The 27,134-nt window shown below is 43.8% G+C and overlaps 1 protein-coding gene across 1 annotated transcript in view; it reads right to left on the bottom strand.

The window, feature by feature from the left end:
• Window positions 1–26,671, bottom strand: part of CPZ (carboxypeptidase Z) — a 60,864-nt gene extending 34,193 nt beyond the window's left edge. The window contains exon 1 of the mRNA XM_065405301.1: window positions 26,584–26,671. Within this exon, the coding sequence (XP_065261373.1) occupies window positions 26,584–26,671 (88 nt within the window). The remainder of the gene's footprint in view (window positions 1–26,583) is intronic.
• Between the last annotated feature and the right edge of the window lie 463 nt (window positions 26,672–27,134).

Genomic DNA, 27,134 nt, shown 5'->3' with positions numbered 1-27,134 from the left:
TTTGTAACAACAACAGAACCTAGTGAAAAATGTCCCTGCAATGGTGACTGTCAGAGAGCATTTTCTAGAATTTATTGACATTGATGATACTACAGGAGCTAGTATGACAAATGTGCTTCTTAAAAAGCTGGAAAATATGGGAATTGCGATAGCTGACATGAGAGGTCAGGGCTCCGATAATGGTGCCAACATGAGAGGAAAGAACAGGGGAGTGCAGACACGGATCCGAGAGTTAAACCCTTGAGCTTTTTTTATCTCATGCAGTTCTCATTATTGAACTTGGTGGTCAGTGATGCAGCATCAGCTTCTAGTGAGGCTGCTGAATTTTGTAATGTAATTCAAAGCATCTCTGTATTTTTCTCTGCATCAACTCATCGATGGCAAATTTTGAAGCAACATCTGGGAACATCCTCTCTGACACTGAAACCACTGAGTGCCACACAATGGGAAAGTCGAGTGGAGGCGATAAAGCCTATCAAACACCAAATTGGGAAGATAGATGATGACATAGTTGCCATTATGGAGGATAATGCTATGACAGGAACTGTTCGTGGGAGAACAGTGGCAGAAGGAAATGGAATCATCAGAAACATACATAACTTCAAATTTCTGTGTGGCTTAGTGTTGTGGCATGACATACTGTTTGAAATAAATGTTGTAAGCAAGAGACTCCAAGGTGTTGATCTTGATATATCTGGAGCAATGGAACAACTGGACAAAGCAAAGTCACACCTACAGTCTTACCGGTCAGATGAGGGATTTCAAAACGTTCTGAAGAGCGCACAGAAATTGGCAGAGGAACTTCACACTGAAGCTCTTTTCGCACCCATTCAAGAATACAAGAGTCACCGAAGAAGAAGACATTTTGATTATGAGGCACGGGATAATCCCAAAAGAGACCCCAAAGAACAATTCAAAGTTGAATTCTTTAACCAGGTGCTAGATTGTGCAATACAGTCAGTTGAAGAATGTTTCATGCAGCTCAAGGAACTGATACCAGTCAGCTTTGTGTTCTTGGGGAACCAGGGCACAGTATCTAGCCTGTCTGACTCATGAAAGGACACCCCCCCCAGCCTCTGCTGGAACCAAAACCGATCAGAGAAAAGACTTAAAGAGAGCAGTGAAGGGCAGTGGGAGACACACCTAGACCCCTCCTGATAAGGGTAACAAGATTAAGACATCTCCATTTGCATACAGAATGGAGAGCAGAGAACCACACTGAACTCTGGGACCAGAAAAAGCAGGGAAGCACTGCATCATGGGAATCTCTGCTCCAGATGTTAATGAACATATGCCTGCCTATACTCAGCTCAGCAGTTATCAGACCAATTCTAGTAACGAATCCTTGACTGATTTCCAAAATACTGAAGCAGCCTAGTTGCATTGTGAGCTCCCTGGAAGAAAACACCACCCATAGCCAAGAGTGATCAGCTCCTATTGTCTAGCCTAAAGAAAACCCTTGAGTCATCAGTTTACCTATAAACAAATCTAGTGTTCTCCCTTGAACCATTGTATTTTCTCTACAAAAATCCCCACTCACCCTCCAGTCAAACTATGCATCAGTTCCATTGGGACTCCATCTTCTCCTGACGGATCGTGCTGGGGACTCTGCCTGTCTCCAGCACTCAGGACCCTGAGCTACCACCATCACCTGGGAACCCCGACCAGTTCAAGCTTCAGGGAGCGGTGAGATCCCCTTCTTTCTCTCTCTCTGTTTTCCTTTCTACCTTAGGTATTAATCTTTAATAATGTATGTTATGTTGGTTTAGCCCTCCTTGTGTAGTGATCACTATTATTACTATCAATAAATAACTTGTATGGTTAAGCTGGTTGCTTCTCTCTCTCTGGCTGAACTTTACTCTTTTGTGTTTTTAGCTTCCCCCATATACTCTGCAGCAACGCTTCTTTTACTTAAGCTAAAGATCCCTGCAGCGCCCAAAATACTGTGGGGTTTGCTCATCAAGTAGGTTACGGCCAGTACAATTGTGATGTGAGAGTGGGGATAGGGACGTGCTGAAACTGGGACGCATAAGGGTGACAGCTTGAAAATGCTGCTTGACCCAGTCCATAGAGCCCAGGGGCATATAAGGGGTCAGCTTGACAGTGCTGATTGACCCGGTCCGCTCAGACTTGCTCTGTTAATGTATGTGTGTGTGTTCATCCGATTCTGGGGCTGGAGAAACCCAGCCCTAGGGAACCTAGGTCCTGCAGGATAGCTCCATTGGGAGGGGACTTGCAGCAGGGAGAAGTAGAGATCCATATGAAAACACAAGTGACACAAGCAGTACACTGATCGAATTACAGAACCCCCCGCCCACCAGAAGAGTAACCCGAATAAATGAACATACCCCAAAGTAATGGGCAAATCTGGTAACAGAACACAGCAGTATATTTGGGATTTTGTATGATATTCCAAAATTCCTCACTATGCCTGAAGAAGACCTACACCAGCAATACAGGGCACCAGAGACAGTGTTGACACATGATGACATGCGCGATATTGATGCGAGTGATTTAGGTGATGAACTGAAAGCCCTTTCAAGATACATTTCAGCAGGATCAACTCCAAAGGCTGTTCTGGAATATATGTGCACAAATAAGATGACCACCCTCTTTCCAAATGCTTTCGTTGCTCTGCGCATACTTCTAACACTTCCTGTAACAGTTGCCGGTGGAGAATGCAGCTTTTCCAAGCTGAAGTTAATAAAAACACATCTACACTCCACAATGACACAGGAGAGGCTGGTCGGCCTTGCAACCATCTCAGTAGAGCATGAGCTGGCCCAGACTGTGGACCTTCAGCAGGAAGTAGTTCAAATCTTTGCAACCAAGAAGGCACGGAAAGCACCACTTTGATTATTCAAACAGATAAAAATGCCAGTGTTTACTATGCAGACAAGAAAAGTTAAATTTGCTGTTCAGGCATTTGAAAGTTAAGTGTTACTTAAAATTTTTGAACAAGGCAATTTAAGTTGTTAGTTCTCCCTTATTGGGGTAGGTAGCAGAGCAGTACGATGAGAGGAGTAGAACAGGAAGAAGGCAGAATTGAGACCTTTCAAAGTTTTGGCCCAAGCAAGGGGGAATGGGAGCGTCATTTGAGCTTCCCACCTCAGGAGCCAAAATGTTGTGGGCCGGCCCTGCTCAAATGTTTGAACTCAGAATAAAACATGCCTAGTTAAGAGACTTTTTACAGATGCAAACAAAGATATGTGACAATCAGTTAGTGGCCCTGAATACCAAAGGGAAACACAATGCAATATTACTGTGGCTTGTAGGGAAGGAAAAGAAAAGTTCAGTGTGATGTCAAAACCTCAGCTCTCCTGTGTCCCACTGACATTCCAGCCAAGAAGAATATGGCCATTATTGTCAGGCGTATCAATCTAATCCAGTGATTCTCAAACTGTGGGTCGGGACCTGAAAGTGGGTCATGAACCCATTTTAATGGGGTCGGCAGGGCTGGCTTAGACTTGCTGCGGCTCGGGGCCCAAGCAAAAGCCTGAGGGATTCAGGCGGTGGAGCTCAGGTTACAGGCCCCCTGGCTGGGGCTGAAGCCCTTGGGCTTCGGCTTTGACCCCTTCCCCACCTGGGGCAGTGGGACTCAGGCTTTGGCTTTGCTCCCCCCACCCCACCCCCCAGGTGGTGGGACTCGGGTGGGCTCAGGCTTCAGTCCCCACTCCTGGGATCATATAGCAATTTTTGTTGTCAGAAGGGGGTTACGGTGCAATCAAATTTGAGAACCCCATATCTAATCTAATCTAATCTAATCTAATCTAAAGCATTTATATCATGCTCATCACTGTAGTAACTGAGCTCCTAACAAATCTATCAACACCACAATATACAGGCCCACACATGATCTATGTTCCTTTCTCTCTAAAGCAATTAGACAATTTGTATTTTAAATCTTCCACCACCTCTTCTACCTTCTTATCTTTTCTAACTTTGGCAACTAAGGCAAAATGATGCTACTAAAATAAGACTCCAACTGTTTGTTTTTTTCAGTGCCCCATTGGAAGTAAACATCAAAGGGTATGTTTTCACTGGCATGTATTGGGGATCTAGCCATGTTGCTATAGTCAATGGGAGGCTGGCAGCTAGCTCCTCATGTTTGTTCTTATAAAACCAAATGTATTATGTCTACTAAGAAAAGTGTGAATTACTACTCCCAACATATTCAAGAGTTATTATCTGAATTCACTCTGTTAATCACTCTCTGGAAACCAACTAATTTTTCACCCTCTGGAAACCAAAGCAAAATCATTAACATGAAAACAAAATTAGCCCTGGAATTTGATCTTGACGATGGGTAATTTAATGGGAAATGAGTCTGGTTATGTATCCTGAATTATCATCAATTAACATTACTCTGTAAAGCATTTCTGCGGCTCTTTGCTATTATAAATATTTAATTTTTGACACCAGCAATTAGTGGTAACCAATAATCTTGTGGTAACTTTTTGAATATATACTATTCATATAGGCTTTTTGTCCTGGCTTGGTAGATAATGATAATAACAATAAACAATACTTAGTAAATCTATATAGTGTCTTCCGTCAGAGGATTTAAGTGTGCTTTCATTAACTCAGCCTCACAATCTCCCTGTGAGGTAGTTATTATTAACTCTAGTTACAGATGAAGAAGCTAAGGGACAGAGAGACCAATTTCCTAGTTTTTGTTTTGAGAGCCTCAAATCTGCCTCTTGCATCCACAATGTTATGACTGGAGATAACTGTGGGTGCATTTTGTAGCATATAAGCTGGAAAGGAACAATCAGGTGGTCAGATATTTCATACTAGGAAATGCACTAGCAATTATTTCTGCCTATATAATCAGAGGACATTTTTCAAAATCAAGCCTTAAGAGCCTCCTCTCTGCACTCACAGTGATTATTAGCAATAGGTTCCTTTGTTTCATGGGTTACCTGTTAGGATGGATGAGACAAAAATCATTTCCAGAAAATGATTGTTCCCTGTCCACTCTAGCTGGTCAATCAAGTTCAGCAGCAGTGCAGAGGGAACTGCTACTGACAACCATTGCTGAGTCTAAATAAGGCTTCTGTGACTTGCCCAAGTTCATGCTCTTCATTGGTCTTGGTCCATAATCACAAATCCCCTGTGACAGGGTGTATATGGTCCTTCGTTGCTGGAGGCCAGGGCTGGCCTTAGTCCAAATGGCACCCCAGGTGAGGAGCATCGTCAGCACTCTCCTCCCTCCATTTGTTAAATTTTTGAATACCTTATTTTTATTGCACCTGTAGCCCATTTCATAACTTGGATGCACAATTTGCATGCAGATTTATCCCTAGCATATAAGAAGATAAATTTGCACACTAGGATCTGTAAATCTGTATTTATTCATGCCCTAGATAAGCAAATAAAAAATTCGTTTCTTCTATGCTTATAGAAACTTTTAAATTTTAAGAATAACTGAAATGTACTAATATCAAGAAATTAAACTATGCACCAACATTGGGTGGAGCAGTATTAAATAGTGTTACAGTAGGTGTTACAGTAGATGATAGGGAGTTCAAAGGGTCACTTTTCTCGCCTTTGCCCTCGTGAACTGAAGCACCGCGTCGGAGAGATCCAAAGATTGGCCAATGGCATTTTCAAGCAATAAAATAGCAAGTGATGTCAGTCTATCGTCAGCCATCACTGATCAAAGATATGTTTTAATGAGCTTGAACTTCGAAAAGCTGTGCTCACTACTCACAAATGTGACCGACAGCGTGAGCAGATTCCTCAAAGCTTTCCACACATTAGGAAAAGTGTCCTTCAGCTCTGCATCATGAATGAATTGTAGAACTTGGAGTGGAGAGTGCTTCTCGTGTGGCAAAGTGTGATGGATGTTGTCCAATTTGACATAGAGGTCTTTATCATTGACATCCGAACATTCCCCATGGGTCAGCATCCGGTGAAACTCCGTACAATTGTTCAAGAGTATTTTCCAGTCCGGCAGCAGCTTGCTAAGGTCATACCAAAACCCCCAGGTCTTTCTGTGGTGCTTCATTTGTCCAAACCTGTCTTTGATGGACACTCGAGCAGTGTCAACATGCGAGCAAAAAAACTCCCTCTTGAATTTTTCTTCCGAGCTTCCCATCAACCCATCTCTACTCTTGTAACCAAACTGTCTCTTCTTCCGATGAATACGAGTTTCCTTGAAGACAGGCTCACCTCCTATGTTTTCCACCATTTCTTTGGCAGCAGTGATGACATCTTTGAATCCGTTATTTCTGTAGGCCACAACGAAATCAAGGCAGCTTCTCATCAAAATAGTAGCAGTCACGATGTCCATTGACTGATTCTGTAATGCCTTGCTTAGAGCATTTACTTGGAACAGGATATCGTGCCAACCCGCAATTGAGACCAGAAATTTAAAGTCAGCTATATGGTTTGCCAGGCTTTGTCTCAGATTCCAGCCTTGGCTTTACTCGACTGCACCAGCTCCATCAGGGCATTGTAAACCTCAGTCACTTGGTACCTCACTGGCCTTACGCGGTCAATGTGGCTCTCCCAGCAAGTGTCACTTAGTGGCTTCATGGTCAGATTTGTAACATTGTCTGTGAGGCTCTGCAGGCTCAGATAAAAGGTGGTGAAGGGCCTTAGCAGGTCAGTTCCTGTCTGGGACCAGAAGGGTGAGGAAAGGTGCTCTACTCTGGCCACAGGAGCTCATCTGGCTACATTTACTATTCCTGGGGGAGAGAGGACTTTAGAACTCTAACCCCAAGGTAATGACCGGAGGTAAAGGGACAAGGTGGAAAGAGGCTCAGCAACTAATCAAAGGAAGTAGTACATGACTGCTGTTCATAAGGTCCCTGAGTTGGGATCCAGAGTAGTGAGCAGGCCTGGATTTCCCCACCGGCCACTGGGAAAGTGGCTTATGCCCCAAAAAAGAGAACATAAGAACGGCCATACTGGGTCAGACCAATGGTCCATCTAGCCCAGTATCCTGTCTTCCGACAGTGGCCAATGCTAGGTGCCCCAAAGAGAATGAACAGAACAGGTAATCATCAAGTAATCCATTCCTTGTCACCCATTCCCAGCTTCTGGCAAACAGAGGCTAGGGACACCATTCCTGCCCATCCTGGCTAATAGCCATTGATAAACCTATCCTCCATGAATTTATCTAGTTCTTTTTTGGACCCTGTTATAGTCTTGGCCTTCACAACATCCTCTGGGAAGGAGTTCCACAGGTTGACTGTGCATTGTGTGAAAAAATACTTCCTTTTGTTTGTTTTAAACCTCCTGCCTATTAATTTCATTTGGTGACCCCTAGTTCTTGTGTTATGAGAAGGAGTAAATAACATGTCCTTATTTACTTTCTCCACACCAGTCATGATTTTATAGCCCTGTATCATATCCCCCCTTGGTTGTCTCTTTTCCAAGATGAAAAATCCCAGTCTTATCAATCTCTCCTCATATGGCAGCTATTCCATACCCCAAATAACTTTTGTTGCCCTTTTCTGAACTTTTTCCAGTTCCAATATATCTTTTTTTAGATGGGGTGACCACATCCGCACACAGTATTCAAGATGTGGGCATACCATGGATTTATATAGAGGCAATATGATATTTTTGCTCTTATTATTTATCCCTTTCTTAATGATTCACAACATTCTGTTCACTTTTTTGACTGCCGATGCACACTGAGTGGATGTTTTCAGAACACTATGCACAATGACTCCAAGATCTCTTTCTTGAGTGGTAACAGCTAATTTAGATCCCATCCTTTTATATGTATAGTTGGGATTATGTTTTCCAATGTGCATTACTTTGCATTTATCAACATTGAATTTCATCTGCCATTTTGTTGCCCAGTCACCCAGTTTTGAGAGATCCTTCCATGTGTCTGGCAATTTTGTTCTTTACTATAGTTTCAACCATTTTGCCCGGTACTGAAGTCAGGCTTACCGGCCTGTAATTGCCCGGGTAACCTCTGGAGCCCTTTTTAAAAATTGGCATCACATTAGCTATCCTCCAGTCATTTGGTACACAAGCTGATTTAAATGATAAGTTACAGACTACAGTTAGTAGTCCTGCAATTTCACATTTGAGTTCCTTCAGAACTCTTGGGTGAATACCATCTGGTCCTGGTGACTTATTATTGTTTAGTTTATCAATTTGTTCCAAAATCTCCTCCAATGACACCTCAATCTGGGACAGTTCCTCAGATTTGTCACCTAAAAAGAATGGCTCAGGTTTGGGAATCTCCCTCACATCCTCAACCGTGAAGACCGATGCAAAGAATTCATTTAGTTTCTCCGCAATGGCCTTATCATCCTTGAGTGCTCCTTTAGCATCTTGATCGTCCAGTGGCCCCACTGGTTGTTTAGCAGGCTTCTTGCTTCTGATGTACTTAAAAAAATTTTTGCTATTACTTTTTAAGTCTTTGGCAAGCTGTTCTTCAAATTCTTTTTTGGCCTTCCTAATTATTTTTTTACACTTCATTTGCTACAGTTTATGCTCCTTTCTATTTTCCTCACTAGGATTTAACTTCTACTTTTTAAAGGATGCCTTTTTGCCTCTCATTGCTTCTCTTACTTTGTTGTTTAGCCACGGTGGTTCTTTTTTTGTTCTCTTACTATGTTTTTTTAATTTGGGGTATACATTTAAGTTGAGCCTCTATTATGGTGTCTTTAAAAAGTTTCCATACAGCTTGCAGCGATTTTACTTTAGGTGCTATACCTTTTAATTTCTATTTAACTAACCTCCTCATTTTTGTGTAGTTCCCCTTTCTGAAATTAAGTACTACAGTGTTGGGCCGCTGTGGTTTTTCCCCTGCCACAGGGATGTTAAATTTAATTATATTATGGTCACTATTACCAAGCGGTCCAGCTATATTCACCTCTTGGACCTGATCCTGTGCTCCATTTAGGAATAAATCAAGAATTGCCTATCTTCTTGTGGGTTCCAGGACTAGCTGCTCCAAAAAGCAGTCATTTAAGGTATCAAGAAACTTTATCTCTGCATTTTGTCCTGAGGTGATATGTGCCCAGTCAATATGGGGATAGTTGAAACCCCCCATTATTATTGAGTTTTTTATTTTAATAGCCTCTCTAATCTCCCTGAGCATTTCACAGTCACTATCACCATCCTGGTCAGGTGGTCGGTAATATATCCCTACTGCTATATTCTTATCATCCAAGCATGGAATTACTATCCAGAGAGAGTCTATATTCGATATTCTATGGATAAACAGACAAGGCTTGTTTAGAAGCCCAAGTGAAGGATGGGATTTAAAGGGCCCAGAGACTGGGCTTAAGACCCAGGTGAGGGCTGACAGTTTGTTGAACTCTTTACTACGCCGGAAGGGGTTCATTCCTTTTTGACTGTATGACTTGGCTGGAGGGCCGAGTCACCAAAGACCCACATAGTGAGATTGGCAACCTACAGGGGGAGAAAAGATTGCAGCACCACACCCAGCCAATAAGGGGCACTCATGAGAGGTGAGTGTGTCTGTCATATTCCCCTTGTGTTTTTCTTTCTAACAGACCTCGATCATTAAATGAGACAGTTGGGCATGCACACTTTGCCAAACTCTATTCCATCGCTGACCAGGAATGTTACACCCATCAGTCAGTGTGATATGTGGCATAAAACTAGTCTCAGTGGAAACTCAGTATTCTTCCCATTCAACTGCAGTAAAAGGTATTCTAGCAGCAGCTGGGGACAAGAGGAGAAACCCAAAGAGAAAAACATAGCAATCTGAAACTGCTATAATACTGCTGGTTCCTTCCTCCCTGGCCATCCAAGAAGAAGCAGACTTGCTAAATTTAGCAGCTACCTAATCCCTGCCTTGCTGGCCAGAAGGAAAGATGCCATGATGGCAATTGATGGAAGAGATGGAAACGCTCACCAAGTCATATACAGTGGCTGGATTCAAACAAGGGCCAGATAATTTTGGGAGCAGTAAAATATGTAAATATACATTTTATGAGAGGCGTAAACTGATCATCTATAGAAGTCAGGAGGGCTTCCCTCCCCCATTATATAGAACACTGAATATTTGCTAGATGCCTTATGGATTGGTCTTGGACTTCTTTTCTTCACCTGAAACGTCACATACTGACTAGAGTTGGTCAGAAAACAAATTTTCTGCCCCGTCAACAATGTTGAGATTGTTGGGAGGAAAAGCATCACACATTGGGATGAAAAGCCAAAATTTTGAAATTTTTCATGGAACAAAATTCTATTTTTTCCCTCAGGTCAATCAAAAACTTTTGTTTTGATAAATTTGAACTGTTTAATTTCAATTTCAATCTTTTTAATTTTTAATATAAAATAAAGTAAGTTTAAACCTTTTTGTTCTGGAAATATTGAGAGAGAACATTTTAAAAATTTCATAGTGCTTTTTCCATTTTCTTCTAACAATTTCATCAAATCAATACAATTTCCCACAAAACTTTTCCAACTAGCTCTAATGTTGACCACTGTTCTGGAGGTTTCACAGACTTGATGGTCCAGAAATATGATCTCCTACAACAAACTCTGGGGCATATTCCCATGAAAATGAGCTAATTAGGCAGTTAAGTTAATTAATTAAGTTAGTTCTCATACTGTTGGTTGGACAGTATGAAGGACAGCAAATGCATTATGTGTCTCCCTCATTTTCTGTCCTGATCCTGATAGAGCACATTATAGGATAGAATGCCATCTGTTGACATCATCCTGCCATCGTGTTTTAAGTCTTCCAGGAGTCTTTTTCCATCCTGCTTTCATTGGGTCAAAGTTAAAGATGATTCTCACAGGGAAGTTGGAAGGAACTCTGAGCAAATGACCACACTGCCTTAGAGAGCATTGAGTGACGGTTTGAGAGAGCAGGACCTGATTAGTTAGAAAATGGATCTCTTCATTCTATTGGAATTCATACCATTTGATGCTTCATCTGTGTCCAACTTCTTTTCAATCTTGACAGTAAGAGACCTTTTTTCAGTCCCATTGGTCAGAATACTGACCACCAAAACATTATATATCCTTAGCTTCATCTCTGTACTTATAAGGGTGTTCGGTTAGCAAAAGACATTTCTGATGAGACACCCCTTTACTGATGACACTCTTGCAGTGCGGGCTTCAAGTTTTTTCTCAGTGCCACCCACATGATTAACAGTAGAGTGAAGGTAGGTGATATCACCAACAATCTTGACTGGGTGGTAACCCACTAAGGGGCTAGTGCCTACAGAGTGTTCAAAATACGTATCTGGAAGAATTTTGGTTTGATTCCAATTAAGTTTGAGGCTGACTTTTGCCACTGACCTTTTCAGGGCTTTAATTGCTGCAACTAGCTCATCCATTGATTCAACAACTAGCACTATATTGACAGCAAAATCAGTATCAGTGAAGTTCCTGTCATCAAGGGGAATGCCTAAACTGCATTTACTTAGTTGTATTGTCTAGCATGTAATCTATGCTGGCATTGAAGAGATCTGGGGCAGCAATGCATCCTTGTCAAACACCTGACCTAATTCAGAAGGTACTTTTCCACTTACAAGAATGCAGCTTGAGGAGTTATCATATAGAAGACAGAATATTCTGCAAAGCTTGCCAGGGAGGCCTACAAATTTCAAGCTCGGCCAAAGCGATACAGAGTCAATCACAGCCTTGATATCCACAAATGCAATGTGAATGGGTCCTTGAATTTTCATGCCTTCTCGATACGCTAGTGCACTGTGAAGATTTGCTTTGTCATGGAATGAAGACAGCTTGTTGTGGTCTTCTCTTAACTCCTTAAAATATCATCAGCTCAGACCAACAAGAGAGAAGGAAAAACTTTCCCTGGGACGGACAGAAGAGTAATGCCTGAATAGTTATAAAAGTCTCATTTGCTGCCTTTACGTTTCCAAAGTGGTAAAATATTACCTTTTTGCCAGTCAGACTGGACTGACTCTTTTCCAGATGATAATGAACAGTGTCTGCAGCCACAAAAGAATAGTTGGTCCTGCACTTTTTAATAATGCCACAGGAATTTCACAGCTGCCTTATTTCACTTCAGCATCTTTACAGCACTGTGATTTCACCAGGATGGTTTTATGCAAAATGAGTCAACTTGGCAGCAGCCTTAATGTCAGGGTCCAAAGAAAGTGGGGTGCATTTAGCAGCTGTCGGAAATGTTCCCTCCAACCTGCCATGAACTCCACTTTTTCATTGATTAGCTGACAAAAACTGGAGTAGACCACACCAAGTAAATGACCTTTCTCATGAGTGAGGTTGCACAGGTGTTTACAGAAGGGAAGCCACATTGTTCCTGGCAGAAGCTTCCTCGAGTGAGATGGCTTTGGCTTTCATAAAAACTTTTCAGTTAGTGCGTATTGATTTATTATGAGAGTCATTTAGCTTACGACATATGATCGTATCATCTCTCAGATGTGATGCTGTTCAGTGATGATTAAGATATTAACAGCGATCCAGGGCTTCCTGGCTTTTTGGGAGGGACTAATGAGAGTCATGTCAGCATCAATTAGCTGAGATCTAAAGTCTGTCCAGGTGGATTCAGCATCAATCTATTCTGACAGCCTTTCCAACGTGTTCAAGATTTTAACTCCATAGTGGTTATGAATGCTACTGATTTCTAGATTAGATAATTCAAATTTTGGTAACCCAACTGTTGCTTTACTTATGCTCTTTTGTCTGAAATGGAAATTGGCGAAGACTAATTTGTGGTCGGTGTTAGTGAGTGCGGCAGACCAATAAGTACTGCAGTTTCTGATGGATGATTTCCTGCAAGAGATTATAATGTAATCAATCATCTTCCTTGTTCATTTCATCATTCAGCCAAGTAAATTGGAGATTTAGCTTCCTATAAAACCAGGGGTTCTTAATGACAAGCTCATGAGAAATGCACAACTGTACAAGGTATTTGCTGTCATCCAGGATCCAGGTATCCAGGATAACAGGTCCAATTTTTTTCCCATGCTCCACTCGAATTACCAACAGTAGCATTAATGTTACCAAGCAGAGTGATGATTAGATCTATTAATAAACAAATAAAGTTGACCCCAAAAATATTCTAATTTTTAGATAATGAGCAGAAATCTGCTATCAGTAACATGGATACAATGCTCAAGTCAACTTAAGTTACTTATGTCATCATACAATTGGCTCCATAGATAACTCTACAACAGAGATGGCTAGAGATTTGCTACTTAGTTTGCTGTGTTTCTGATAACAAGATCAGTATTTCATATACATAAAAACAGAGGACAGAAATGTTGCAAGGCCCATCCCAAATGTGCGTTTCTGATTAAATAGTTCTTTGGAAACTATAATGATCCCAAATTCCAATGCTTACACATAATCCAGAAGTTATAGTTCAGCACGGGACAAAAATAATAGTCCAGGGCCCATGCTTAAAAATATTCAGGGATGCACTTACCTGGGCCAAACCCTCCCTGAAGTTGCTGCTGTGCACTCTCCTCCCCGGGGAAGGGTCTGTGGCCCCTGATCCCCACAGAGCCCAAGGATCTGTAAGGAAATAACACAGGTCCTGGGGCTCTGCACAGAGATGACATACGTTGCAGTGCTCCACCTGCTGTGTTCTGTCACACAAGCAGTGCCACTGACCATACCAGATCAGCCCCTCCACACACACTCCATTTTAGAGGCCCATGAAATTGGAGGTGATGCACAGAGCATTGATATCTGCCAGCTCCTGTGGTTAACCATGAGCCCTGCTCCTAGTGATCCCATCCTTTACGGTGAATGCTGCAGAGACATTGCTCCCTTTCATGTCATTGTTTCCCCAATTTTAGACCCTTCCTCAAACAGAACTGGATGGATACAAAGAACCGTTTGTCTTCCAGATCCAGTGGACCCTGTATGTGTTGTGTTTATTGTTATCCCTGGCTGCTCTACAAGAGGTGCAATAAAGTTTGGGATAAATATGGATAAAACCCCACTTTTGAAGAGCTGGTTGGAGCTGCCTGAGTGCTTTCTATAATATACTCTTCTGCTTTCAATTTGCAAAGGCAAATTTGAAAATCTAGAAGCATATACACATTCTAGCGCCAAGCTTAAATTCCGCCCCCGCCCCCTCAGATGATTCAGTGGTGAAAGACGCAGGCTGCTAGGATTAACCCTCACCCAGCCAATGTGACTCTATAGATATTTCCAGTATCCTGGTTTAGTTTATCGTGGATTTTAATGCAGTCAGTAGTGAAGCCAATGGGGATCTTGTGTGAAGAAGGGTTGCAGATTCAGTCCCAGAGTTGTTAATGAATCTAGACCCACAGAAGTACCTCAGCGAGATAATGTAACGGTGTCATTATGGTTTATAGAATGAGCCAGATTAGTTCATTTGTATTATCATGACTGACACATCCACTTCTTGGTTCACTGAGTTTCTTTGTGACTATGGGCTTCTTTTGTTGGAAATATTCATTCCTTTTCTAGAAGGGTTTATAGACAAAACATCTGCTTTTCGGAATATACACAAAGCATTTCAAATTCCATGGATATTAGCTTTGGGGGTTTTTTTTGGTTTTTTTTGCCAGACTATATCATTAACCAACTCAGTTTTCACAATGAATGTTTTCCTTGAAACATTATCTAGACAAAAGCTGCTATTAAGCAACAATACACAACAAAACAAATACTGTTGGGTAATTCTGCTTTGCAAAGGAAAGCACAGAACAGCAGCTGGAAACAATAAGTGGAAGGCTGCCTAGCTGCTCTACATGGCCACTGATAATAATAGGGGGAACTGAAGAGACAGGAGCCACTTTCAGGGACCAGAACCACCAGTGAGAATGGAGGTGACAAATGCCAAAGGGAGAGGAATTTCCAAGAGACAAGGGAATGAGGCAGCTGGGCAGTACATCCAGGGAGAAAAGGACTAAGTGGCCAAGCAGTGTGTCCAGGGCAGAAGGGAACCAACTGGCAAGACAGCATGTGCAGGGATAGAGGAGGAGAAAAACACCAGGAAGCAGATAAATATTTCCTGGAAAATAGGGCGAGCGAGGAACAGAGTGGAGCGGGTGTCACAGGGAAGTGATGTGATTGCAAATAAGAAGGGGTAGGCAAGATCGTGAATGGCAGGCATGCAATCCATGAGATAATGTCCTCTCAAGACCTGGTCCACAGTATGAAGAAGTTTGAGAACCTGAGATATAGATTAATGCCTAACCTCCCTTTGCTTTGAAAAATAATTCATAGCAGTATGAGAGGAAAAGGGTTACCATATTCAAACATTTAAAAAAGAGGACACTCCACGGGGCCCCGGTCCCGCCCCTGCCCCAACCCCGCCCCTTCCCCACCCCCAACCCCGCCCCTTCTCCGCCCCCATTCCAACCCCTTCCCCAAAGTCCCTGCCCCAACTCTGCCCCCTCCTCTGAGCACCCTGCATTCCCCCTCCTCCCTCCTGCTCTGATCTTGGTTGGGGGTTGCTAAGTGCTTCCCTGCTCCCCACTGGCCCTGCAGCCCCTGCACCCCCCCGCCCCTGCAGCCTCTGTGATCCCTGCTCCCCACTGGCCCTGCAGCCTCTGCACCCCCCTTGCCCTGCAGCCTCTGTGACCCCTGCTCCCCACTCGGGGAAGGGGGAAATCCCGGACATTTCTACTTGATTAGAAATCCCCCCCGGACGGCCATTTAAAGCTGAAAAACCCGGACATGTCCGGGGAAACCCGGACGGATGGTAACCCTAGAGAGGAAGAAGTAATTATCTGTCCTCTAAACCATACACATTTGGAAGTTTTTCCCACATTATCCTTTCATTTTATTACCACTCATTTTAGGACCCTCTGGAAGCCTAGAAGATCAAAGACCACAGACATTGTGGATTGGAGACATGGTCATAGTCTCTGTCCTCCTTGAGGCCGAAGCGATCACCCACCCCATTGCTTAACAGTGTTGCAGTTACTCTTTCCTCCAAACCACCAGAGGCATTTGCCTCTCTCCTCTGCAGTCTGAATGCCTCCAGAAACAGGTCCTTGGGTGCTATCCTCCATGTCTGACTGGTTCTTACAGTCACTCTATGAGGATCTCTTCCAGCTGAATCTTTTAAACAGAAAATGACAGCGAAATAAATGCATTTTGGCCTCAGATAAGGTGCTTTTGAAATCTGTGCTTGGGCAACTACCAGTTTAAAAACAGGGACTGCCAGATTGGATGGAGTTTTTGACAATGACGCATGTGGCCGGGCTGCTTTTTAACGTGCATTTTCCATGAACAATGCTAACTTAGAGGCCTGCCGATCCTTTCTTTTAATGCTTCTTTCATAAGGGAAAGCTAAATCAGCTCAGCTGCGGGTGTAACAGATTAAAATAGCAGGTGAGATGTGGTCAGGGAGTATTCAAAACCCCAACAATTTAGACAGGGATCTAAATAGCATGGTGTTACTGAAGAGGAGGGACAGTCTTGTGGCTCAGGCATCAGACTAGGGCTCAGGCGATGTGAACTGAGTCCCTGGCTCTGCCACTGGCTTACTGTGTGACCTTGGGCAAATCACTTAACCTCTTTGTGCCTTATTTCCCACTCTTCAACTTGTGTTCCTTTCTCTGAGCCTTTAGGCACAGGCACTATACAGACAGCCCCTGCTCTAAGCTTTTCAGGGCAGGGGCTGTCTATACAGTGAGTGGCACAATGGGGTTGTGACGTTGTGCAGTCTATATGGTTTTATAAAAACATGATAATAAGTGAATATAATGTAACTGGGATAGTTTTATAAAGATTTGATAATAAGTGAATATAATGCAACTGGGATATGCTTCGTGCAAAAGGTCTCTTGTAAGGTATCATTACAAAGCTTATAATCTACTGAGTGTGATCATCCTATTTGTAGAAATGTACCACTCTTGTATCTAAAACTAGAAATATAAAATATAACTCTGAGGGCCTATTGTAATTATGTAAAGTGTGGGCCATTAATGATGGTTTGGAATCTTGATGACTCCCATTAACCAGGACCATTGTCTGCAGATGGCTGTGTTTACCTGTTAGTCTTCCTGTATATGTGTGTGCTGGCAAGCGGGCAATGGAGGCTTGCAGTGACATGTGATCATGTCACCTGAACTGGAATCCATCTTTAACCTGGTGCTTTTCCAGTGAGGGGGGGTGGAAACCCAGAGGGACAAAGGGTTCCCCCCTTAGGCAAAAGATATATAAAGGGGTGGAACAGAACAAAGGGAGAGAGGAGCCATCATGAAGAATCCCCCAGCTACCACCTGAGCTGGAACAAGAGCTGTACCAGGGGAAAGAATGGTGCCCAGGCCTGGAAGGTGTCCAGTCTGAGAAAAACTTACTGAAGCATCTCTGAGGGTGAGATTATCTGTATTTAGCTTGATTAGACATAGATTTGCGCATTTTATTTTATTTTGCTTGGTGACTTACTTTGTTCTGTCTGTTACTACTTGGAACCACTTAAATCCTATTTTCTGTATTTAATAAAATCACTTTTTATTTAGTAATTTACTCAGAGTATGTATTAATACCTGGGGGAGCAAACAACTGTGCATATCTCTCTATCAGTGTTATAGAGGGCGAACAATTTATGAGTTTGCGCTGCATAAGCTTTATGCAGGGTAAAATGGATTTATTTGGGTTTAGACCCCACTGGGAGTTGGGCATCTGAGTGCTAAAGACAAGCAGACTTCTGTGAGCTGTTTTCAGGTAAACTTGCAGCTTTGGGACAAGTGATTCAGACCCTGGGTCTGTGTTGGAGCAGACGGGAGTGTCTGTCTCAGCAAGACAGGGTGCTGGAGTCCTGAGCTGGCAGGGAAAACAGAAGCAGGGGTAGTCTTTGCACATCGGGTGGCAGCTCCCAAGGGGGTTTCTGTGATCCAACCCATCACAGGGGTGTTCTCCATCTTCCACCAACTGCATGGAACCACCCCAAGTCCCACCTTGGAGGCATGAGTTTGTAGTATGAATTCCTTGGTAAAATCCAGGCTCAGTGGCACTGGTTTGCTGCAGAAGATGTGCCTGAGTGTGCCAAATGCATCCAAGTACCCTGAAGTCAACTGGACCTTTCGGGGCAGCCTTATCCTTCAGGGGATCCTGGGGGGAGGGGGATACAGTGGGAAACTCAGGGACAGACCACATATACTATCTTGTATCAGAGGGGTAGCCGTGTTAGTCTGCATCTGTAAAAAGTGACAAAGAGTCCTGTGGCACCTTATAGACTAACAGAAGTATTGGAGCATAAGCTTTCGTGGGTGAATGCCCACTTCGAAGTGGGTATTCACCCACAAAAGCTTATGCTCCAATACTTCTGTTAGTCTATAAGGTGCCACAGGACTTTTTGTCGCTTTATATAGTATCTTGTTAGCCCCAGGAACTATTTCACCTGCCTTTTGGTCTATAAGGTGCCACAGGACTTTTTGTCGCTTTATCTAGTATCTTGTTAGCCCAGGAACGATTTCACCTGCCATTTGGTAGTAGGGAACTGGGTAGTAGGGAACTGGGTAGTAGGGAACTCTAACAGGGCTGTTCCCTTACTGGCTAAGGGCCAGATTCGTCCATTCCCCAGGGCACATCCTAAGTATTTTGTTTCAGCACAACCCACCTTGCACTTTGCAGAGCTAGCTGTTAGGCCTGCCTCCCTTTGAGATGGCAGGACAGTGGCAATCCACTTGAGATTATATTCCCTAGTGCTACAATAGACAACAATGTAATTGAGATAGGCCTCAGAGTACTGCCAGTGGGGCTGCAGTACCCTATCCATTAACCACTGGAACATGGCGGGAGCCCCCACAGAGTCCAAATAGGAGAGTTCAAAAATGAGAGAGGATAAAAAGGGTGGCAAAGGCTGTCTCATCTTTAGACTCTGGTGCCAGTAGCCTTTCATACGGTCTAGCATGGTTATTAAGTAGGCCCTACCCAGCCTTTCCAGCATCTCATATATTCTGGGCATGGTATATGTACTGAATCTCGACACGACATTAACCTCTCTAAGATCAATACAAAAGTGAACACACTTGTCAGGTTTGGCTACTAAATCAGTGGGGCCGCTCCATTCACTTGGTGACTCCTTGACTACCCCTAGCTCTAACATATTTTCTAGCTCCCTTTTCACCATCTCTCACACTCAGATCCGGAATTTTCCTTTCTGTACCTAACATCTGGGATAATTTGTGTATGGTGCTCAGTGAGGTGCATCCTCCCAGGCTTGATGGTGAAGATGTCATAAAAGCTCTGGACTAGCTTGTGGGCTTGCTCTCTCTGCAGGATGGTGAGGTTGTCTCCCAGAGTTACAGCAGGACAGACCCCCCACCTCTGGTATTTAAGGGCCTTAGTCTAGTTCCTGTGGACTGGGTGGATAAACATTGCCTTTCAGCCATTCCAGGACTTCAGTAAGTTCACATGGTCCATCTGGATGCCCTGTCTCTTTCCAGCTAACCAAATCTCATAATCTTTCCCCACCCAGCACTGTCTCAAAGGGCCCCTTCCATTTAGCCAGCAATTTGCTCTCGGTGCTAGGTAGCAATACCAGGGCTTGGTCCCCAGGCTGATAAACCCTCAGCCTTGCAATGCTATTGTAATACTGCTCCTGTGTGTGCTTCACAGCCTGTACATTTCTGCTTGGCAAAGGCCCTCATTAACTACAATCTCAGAAGATTCAGGACATATTGGACTGCATTTTCAGCCTTAGTGCCTTGATCTTGCCAGGCTCCCTGCACAAGGAACAGAATTCCATGGGGTTGCCTTCCATATAGCAACTCAAAAGAAAAGAACCCCGTGGAAAATTGGGGCACCTCTCTGACAACAAACATGAGCTGTGGCAGCAGTCTGTCCCCATTGTGGGATTCGGCTGTGTTGAACTTGCACAGTATTCCCTTTAGGGCCAGTTACAACACTCCACCAACCCACCTGTTTGGGCCTGGCAGATCGAGGTTCTTATGGACTTTAAGTTGGGAGCAAACTTCATTCAGTAGCCTTAACATGAAGGTGGTGCCTTAATCAGTCAGCATCATCCAGGGGATGCCTACCCGAGAAAATACCTTTAGCAACTCATCTGCAACCATCTGAGCTGACTGACTGCAGGGGAATGGCTTTAGGGTACCAGGTGATGTAGTCCAAGATAAATAAAATATAGTGGCACCCCCTGGCCATAGGCTACAGGGGCCAGACTAAATCTACCTCAGTCCAGTCAAATGCTATATCTACCAGGGAAAGAGGAACCAAGGGGCCCCTTTGAATAGATTGGGGACTCACCAGCTGGCACAAGAAGTGCAATAGTCCTTAACCTCTTGACATATCTCTAGCCAAAATAAATTAGCCAATACCCATTTCTGGTTTGGTTTGTTTTTTCACACCTAAGTGACCAGACCAAGGTATTTTATGGGCCAGCCTGAGGAGCTGGAAACCAGCAGTTGTGACTGGCATATCCCAGTTTGGACTCTTTGACCACCTGAATCAGAACATCTCCCTCTAGTTCAAAGTGAGGGTACTGTGCATCCTATACCTCATCCACCAGGGTCCTGTTCACCCTGGCCAGATGCCCATACAAACGGCTACACTCCATGATTTTGGTGTTCTTGCACAAAGTCACTGGAGTTGGTGAGAGACTAATTATCCATCAACAGGGTCACCAAAGGTAATAACCCTCGTGTGGATCTATCAGGGGTGTCCGAATTACTCTGGGTCACTGTCCCCTTCTATATTTGTTGCACTGGCTCTGGATCAGGGTCTGTAGGGCCCCTGGGACCCTGAGTTGCCCTAGCCTGTGATATCTGGGAGTCTGATCTCTGCAGGGTTACCTACAGGGGATTCGAACCACAGTGGGTGGCAGTGGATTTATGGGCCCACCTCCTCAGATCTTATGTGGTAGTAGAATTCACTTCTGGGTAAGACGATGCTCCTTATGTGTTTTCTACATTAGGGTATTAGGTCAGGATCAGCAAAGAGGAAGCTCTTCCCAAGCGGTACATCAGCCTCCTTCTGAAGGATGGGATCCAGGCAGGATTGGTTTGCCTCCTGTAGCAGGCCCATTACTGGTCCCCAGGCCTGATCCAGCACCATTGAATATGACAGTTCTTTTGCCCCAGCCACTACTAACTTTGCAGCTCTCCTGTTTATGGGCAGCTTAAGTTGGATAGTGTGGTTGGGTTGGAAATCCCCATAAATACAACCTATCAGCAACACCCCCCACTCCCACCCCACCCAATCCTTGGGAAATTGGGTCCCAATAGCTGGTCATGGAAAAATGTCTGGCAAGATCAGGAGTCAACCAACCCCATTGACTGTAATGGGGATAACTAGAGCACTGAGCTCCCTGAGGAGTGCTGAGGTCTTGGAGAAGCAGGCTATGACATAGTCACATTCCATAACGGTGCAGGAGCTGTAGCCATGGCCCTCCCACCCACAGCTGAAGCAGATCTGGGTTCCTTCCTGTCCCTAGGGTTGTACCAGTACCCCTCTGGTCAGTATTGGCTGTCAGCAAGGAAGCAGCTTATGTAGCTCCTGTCTGCTCCCCTTCTCTCATGGGCCCCTTTAATCCCCACCCAACTTACCCTTTGGGGACCATTGCCCCAAAGGAGGAGGAGTCTCCAGTGGGGGGGCTGTCCCAGCCCATGGAACAACCTTCCCATGCATTGTCTCCTCTTTCATGACACCAACACCTTGCACAGGGAAGCCAGTGGACCCACTTCTCTTGATTCAGGTCAGGCAGGTGACCCACAATCTAGTTCAAGCTCCAAAAAGTTCTTAACCAAACACACTGTGGTCTCCAGTTTGGCTGCCCCATGCCAGTAAATCCACTCCCGGGGTCCCAGTGGCACGATATGACAGAACTGTTTGAGAACCACCTGCTCAATGATTTCCCTGGGGAACTCAGATTCTGGCCTTAGCCACCAGCAGCAAAAGTCTAGGAGGCATTGTGCTGCAGCCCAGGGTGAAGGCTTCAGCCTGGTACTGTTGGTGGTAACCCTCCACAATGAGACCCAGCTGGTTCAAAATAGCAGCCTAAGGGCTCTATAATCCCTGACCATAGTGCAGTCTTAGGCCCTATATGCTGCCTGAGCCTCCTGTCAGACAGGGGGCCAACTGGAGGGACCACTGCCCCTGGGGCCACTGGTGTGCCAGGACCAGCCACTAAAATGTCTCCAAGTACCCTTCCTGATCATCTTCCAGTCCCATCTTGGTCAGGGCCCCTTCCCCACTCAGGTCTATAGGGACAATGCATCTACCCCTGCTCCTTGGACTCCAAGGGGTCCCTGGTTCACAAGACAGAGGAGGATCTGCTGCAGTTGGTCCATAAATCACTGGAACTGGAGTTGCTGCTGCTGCTTCACAAGCCATTGGAGATGGGATTCCTTTTCCATCTTGGCAGTACTTGTGTTCAGTTTCAGGCCAGATCAGCTCCCCAAGTTCTCTACCATATGTGATCTGGTGTCATTTTCCCAGTCCAAATAAATAGTCAGATGGCCAGTCAGTCAGTCCTGGTCCCTTCTCCTCAGTGACCCATTTATGGGAACTTATACAAAGTTCAAATCAACACAATAGTAGCAAACCAAGGCAACAGCCACATTCACCATTTGGCAGTCCCCCCAGCTCTACAAACCTGTGAGCATCGGTGCAGCTCATACCCAGCTATTTTCCCCCATTGCTGTCTCCCAGGCAGCCCTTTATATTTCATCTGCTTCATCTAATAGGTCAGGGTTAACTGGCTGCTACCCGAACCCTATAGGATCTGGGCTAAAGAGTGCCCTTGTACCCGGTCACAAGGCGTAATTCAAAAATGCATGACCCAACTTTGTATAAACATTCAGAGAAAAATGTTGTCACTGGGCTGAAATCATACTTGAAAAATTTCAGTAGAAAAGGATCTGTTCGGAAATTAAGATTTCCCTATAAGGCAACTTCCCCATATAGTTAGTAGTTTCTATTCCTGCTTTCCTTGTTAAATGTAAACCATAATATATTACTATTTATATTATTTAATCTATACCGTACATTGTATGGGATGTCCACTGTGGCTGGGTTAATATTGATGTAGAATTATTGGGCCAAATTCTCCTCTGAGTTACAGTGGTATAAATCCAGCATAACTCAAATGAATCAATGAAACACTCCAAATTTGAACATGTATAACCAAGACTAGAATTTGGCCCATTAACTTAAGTATGTTTGAGTTCATAACTTTAGCATTAGCGTTTGTTTTGGCATGTTTTCATCTGAGTGTGTGTGTGTGTGTGTGTGTGTGTGTAGATATAGACATCAAGGGAAAAGTAGTTTTAGAAATACCTAAGGCAGATAAATCGCTATTCATGTGTACTATACGTATATTCATTCACACACAGAGATAGGGCCTTTTCCAAAGCCTATGGAAGGCAATGATTTTTATGGGCCTTGGATATCCACAGAAAAATATATGTTTTGAAAACATTTTTATAGAGATAAAATATAATTCCAAAAATATTTGGTTTTACCTGCCTTCTCTGGGCTGGAAAGGGTCATCGTGAGGGCAGGGGTTGTTTTTGATATCAGGGGCAAAGTCCAAGTTTATTATTTAACTAAGCTTTCTGGAGTATGAATGTGAATGTTCTGGCACAGCTGGACAAGGTTATCTGTAGGATGTGTCTGGCATACTGTTAATAGTGAGATACCTGAATATAGATTTGTGGGGAAGGTTTTCATTGAAAGTCAGTGGGATCTGGATGCCTAAATCTCCTTTGGAAATCTCCTGCTTAGGTGCCTAACAACTTTAGATATTTTATATCACAAATCGTGATAACAATTTCTAACACAATTCTGCCCTTTAACCACTAGGTGGCACCAGAGACAGCTGCGAAGATAGCAGTTACATTTTCTTCAAATACACATACACAAAGACTCCTTCCTATCCACCTAAATATTTTATATATTCTCAGCAGTAGCACTAGGTATTTGGATGAGCGAAGTGATTTGCTATAGGCAAATTGCAAAATGTATGCCCCTCACAGCTCACCTGCACTCATAAATAACCATTTATGGGACACACTGCAAAGTGAAGGATCTGTGAAACTCCTACCATGAGGCGCGGGAGGCAAACCACCGTTCTGGTGCTGCACTCATGAGCTCCCGGCTCTATAAAGAGCTGGATGCGATACTCGGTGGTGACCCCACCTCCACTGTGAAGGCCACTGTGGATACTTCGGTGGCTCACGTGCCAGTCGAGAGTGGACCGAGCAAGGAGGAGGAAATCTTGGATGAGGATGTGGAGGTGGAGGGAGACCCAGAGGCAGAGGATGTGTGGAGGTGGAGGGAGACCCAGAGGCAGAGGATGTGTCGGAGGTCAGAGATGCTTGCAGCCAGGAGTTCTTCTCTACCCCGGAGGCTAGTTGGGATTAGGTCCTGCTCTGAGCAGGGGGTTGGACTAGATGACCTCCTGAGGTCCCTTCCAACCCTGATATTCTATGATTCTATGATTTAGGATGGGCTTTTCAGAAATGTTCAGCATTGCCCTAACTCTGTTCCCACTGAAGGAGCTGTTAAAGCTCCCATTTACTTCATTGGGAGCAGAGTTAGGACAATGCTGAGAACTTTTGAATACCCCATTCTTAGTAAACATATTATCTTCATTAATTTGCCCCCTAAAGCTTTATTGCCTATAGTGTCTCAATACCAGGGCTGGCCCAATCTCAGAGGAAATCATCCGTTTTTAGTATTTTAAGCTATGTGGATTTCAGACTGCCTCTGTTTTGTTTTTATTTTTGCTGACACTAATGATAAAGTGATGTATTCCAGTTATCAGTGAAATATACCATTTAGCTAGGGCGTTATCCACGACCCTCCAGGAAACAGGCTGTGTGCCAGAATGGAATCTCATCCTCTCAACTCCCAATTTATAGATGGGGAAATCGAGGCACAGAGACTTGTCCAAGGTCATAAAAAAAGATCAGGGGCAGAGCCAGGGATGGAATCCAGGTCTCTACAATTCCAGGCTAACGCTCTACTCCTTTGCCAGTGACAGATGCAACTCCCTCACACGCCCCTCCATGGGGAACTGAAACCATCTTACTTTGGAGCCATTGGCCAGTTCCTTTTCCGTCTCTAACACCCATACCCATTGCCCTATTCAGGGCTGGTGCATAGCCTAGATCACCACATGCAGGGTGTGCATAATCTGTGAGCCTGACCACAACTACCTTCCCCTTCTATTCAGAAAGGTGGCAGTTCTGTTGCAGTTGAATTTTGCAGGCCCATGCTGCCAGTTGAATTTTACCTTTATGTATTGTGCTTGCCCACACTGAAGTCAATGGCAAAACTCCAAGTGACTTTAATTGGAGCATAATCAGATCCTATAAAGAAACTGTATACTGTACCCTATATAGTCTCTTCCTGTAACTAGCTCTGAATATTCTGTGATACTTATCTTTGAGCAACATGATACAAAAATAAACCCCTTCAGTCTATGGTAGACCTCACTTTGAGGTTTGTGAAAGCTGCACTGACAGATTGTATGCAGCATTGCCCATGAATTGTAGTGTCTGCCATTTCAGCCACAGAATAGAATCTATGGGTTATATTTAAAAACTCAAATTATAGCTGAACTTCTGTGGGTAACATTTAGGTCAATTTCAGGTTAACTTCCTTCCTCCCCTGACAAATTCCCAGTTATAAAACAAAATATAATGTCTTTTATAAACCACTTTAAATTGAAATCTACTGGACGTAATTTCCTCTCCCTTACCTTTGGGTTCCCTTAACTCTTGGTTCCACTAGAATTACTCTGTATTTATACCCATGTACATGAAATCAGAATTAAGCTAATTTAAAAATAAATAAATAAATAAAACACTATATACATTTTTTAAAGGCTACTAAAGTTTTTCAGCACTGGTCAGTTTTAAGTGTAACTTTAGTTTCTGAAATAAAAGGTTTCATTTCATTTTAACCAAGTGCTCCTATATAAATCTAGCTTTTATTTCAGTGTGTGTAAAAGTGTCTATCAAATCAATCTATCCAAACTTTGTAAAATCTACAGCTACTCAGCACACTTAGCTCCTCATAAAATTCATTTGGACTAAATAAAAGTTCCTTTGGACTTAATAAGTAACCAAAAAGTAAATGCGAGAAGATTTTCATAAGCACAAAAACACACACCAGATCGAAAGTTCATCTTCCAACAATCTGAGGCTCACTTTCCTAGAAAGAAAGGCCAGAGCGAGGGAGAATCTTCTGTGTTCCCCAAAGCAGGAATTAGAGGGTCCTATTATCAGGACTATCCCAAGATTGGGGGCTTTGTCTTATATAAGCAACTATACCCCTCTCCCGGGAAAAAAAAGTGTCCCAATTTTTCACATTTGCTATCTGGTCACCCTAGTCCTATCAACTGTAACTTTGTAAGTACTTCAACAAAGAGACACAGCCACACATGCTCTATGAAATGCTGAGGGGGAAACATTTTACATCCACCAACATCAGATATTTGGTTCTCTATTACAAAGCAACACAGTTGGCTTCCTTCTCATTCATGCTTAGAACATAAACACGTTACTAGCATCAGCAGTTTGTGTGTCCTTCCAAAGAGCAATCCGATCCCCACATCTGGGGGGGGAGAGGGGGATTTTGTTCATTTCTCCCCCTCCCTCAGCCTGAAGTTTGCTCCCTTTCTGTTTACCTCCAGAAGCAGCAGAAAGGAATGAAGGGGCGCTTGTTAGTTTTTAGCCTTACCTAAGGTTTCCTGGCCGGGTTCACAACGTGGGGCAGGCTCGGTGACCCTAACCAGGGCACCAAGAAACAGCAGGAGCTTCAGAAGCATGCTGGAGCTCCTTTATGTGCAGTCAGAATAGTGATGTGGCACTGGCTGCTGGAGGAGTTTCTCCACTTTGAGCCTCCACGCCGCACGCTCTCCCTCTCTCTTTCCAAGCTGCAAAGGAAATTAGTGCAATGCAAATGCATGCCCACGTCTTACAGGATATACGGTCCAGGAATCATATTACAGTTGGCCTTAGTGTTTTGAAAGCAAAGGGTTTTAAGACTGGAGGGAGAAGTCCGTCCCCCCTGGTGGCTGGCGTTTGATTTTGTTAAAAGCTTCAAGGGGGTCCCACAAGAATCCAGCCGCCTGCTCCTTGAGTCAAGGGCCCCTCCAGCGTGTTTGCTCTTTGTACAGCAGAGATCCCAAGGGAACTGAGAACTTCCTTCACGTGTGTGACATTAGAGCTTGCTGAAACTAACTGACTGTAACTGCCTGGGAAGGCACCAATTAAAACAGAGAGGAAACA

The sequence above is a fragment of the Emys orbicularis genome, chromosome 5 (genome assembly GCF_028017835.1).
Source record: "Emys orbicularis isolate rEmyOrb1 chromosome 5, rEmyOrb1.hap1, whole genome shotgun sequence".
Classification (NCBI taxonomy): Eukaryota; Metazoa; Chordata; order Testudines; family Emydidae; genus Emys; species Emys orbicularis.
This window is presented reverse-complemented; position numbering and strand designations above follow the sequence as displayed.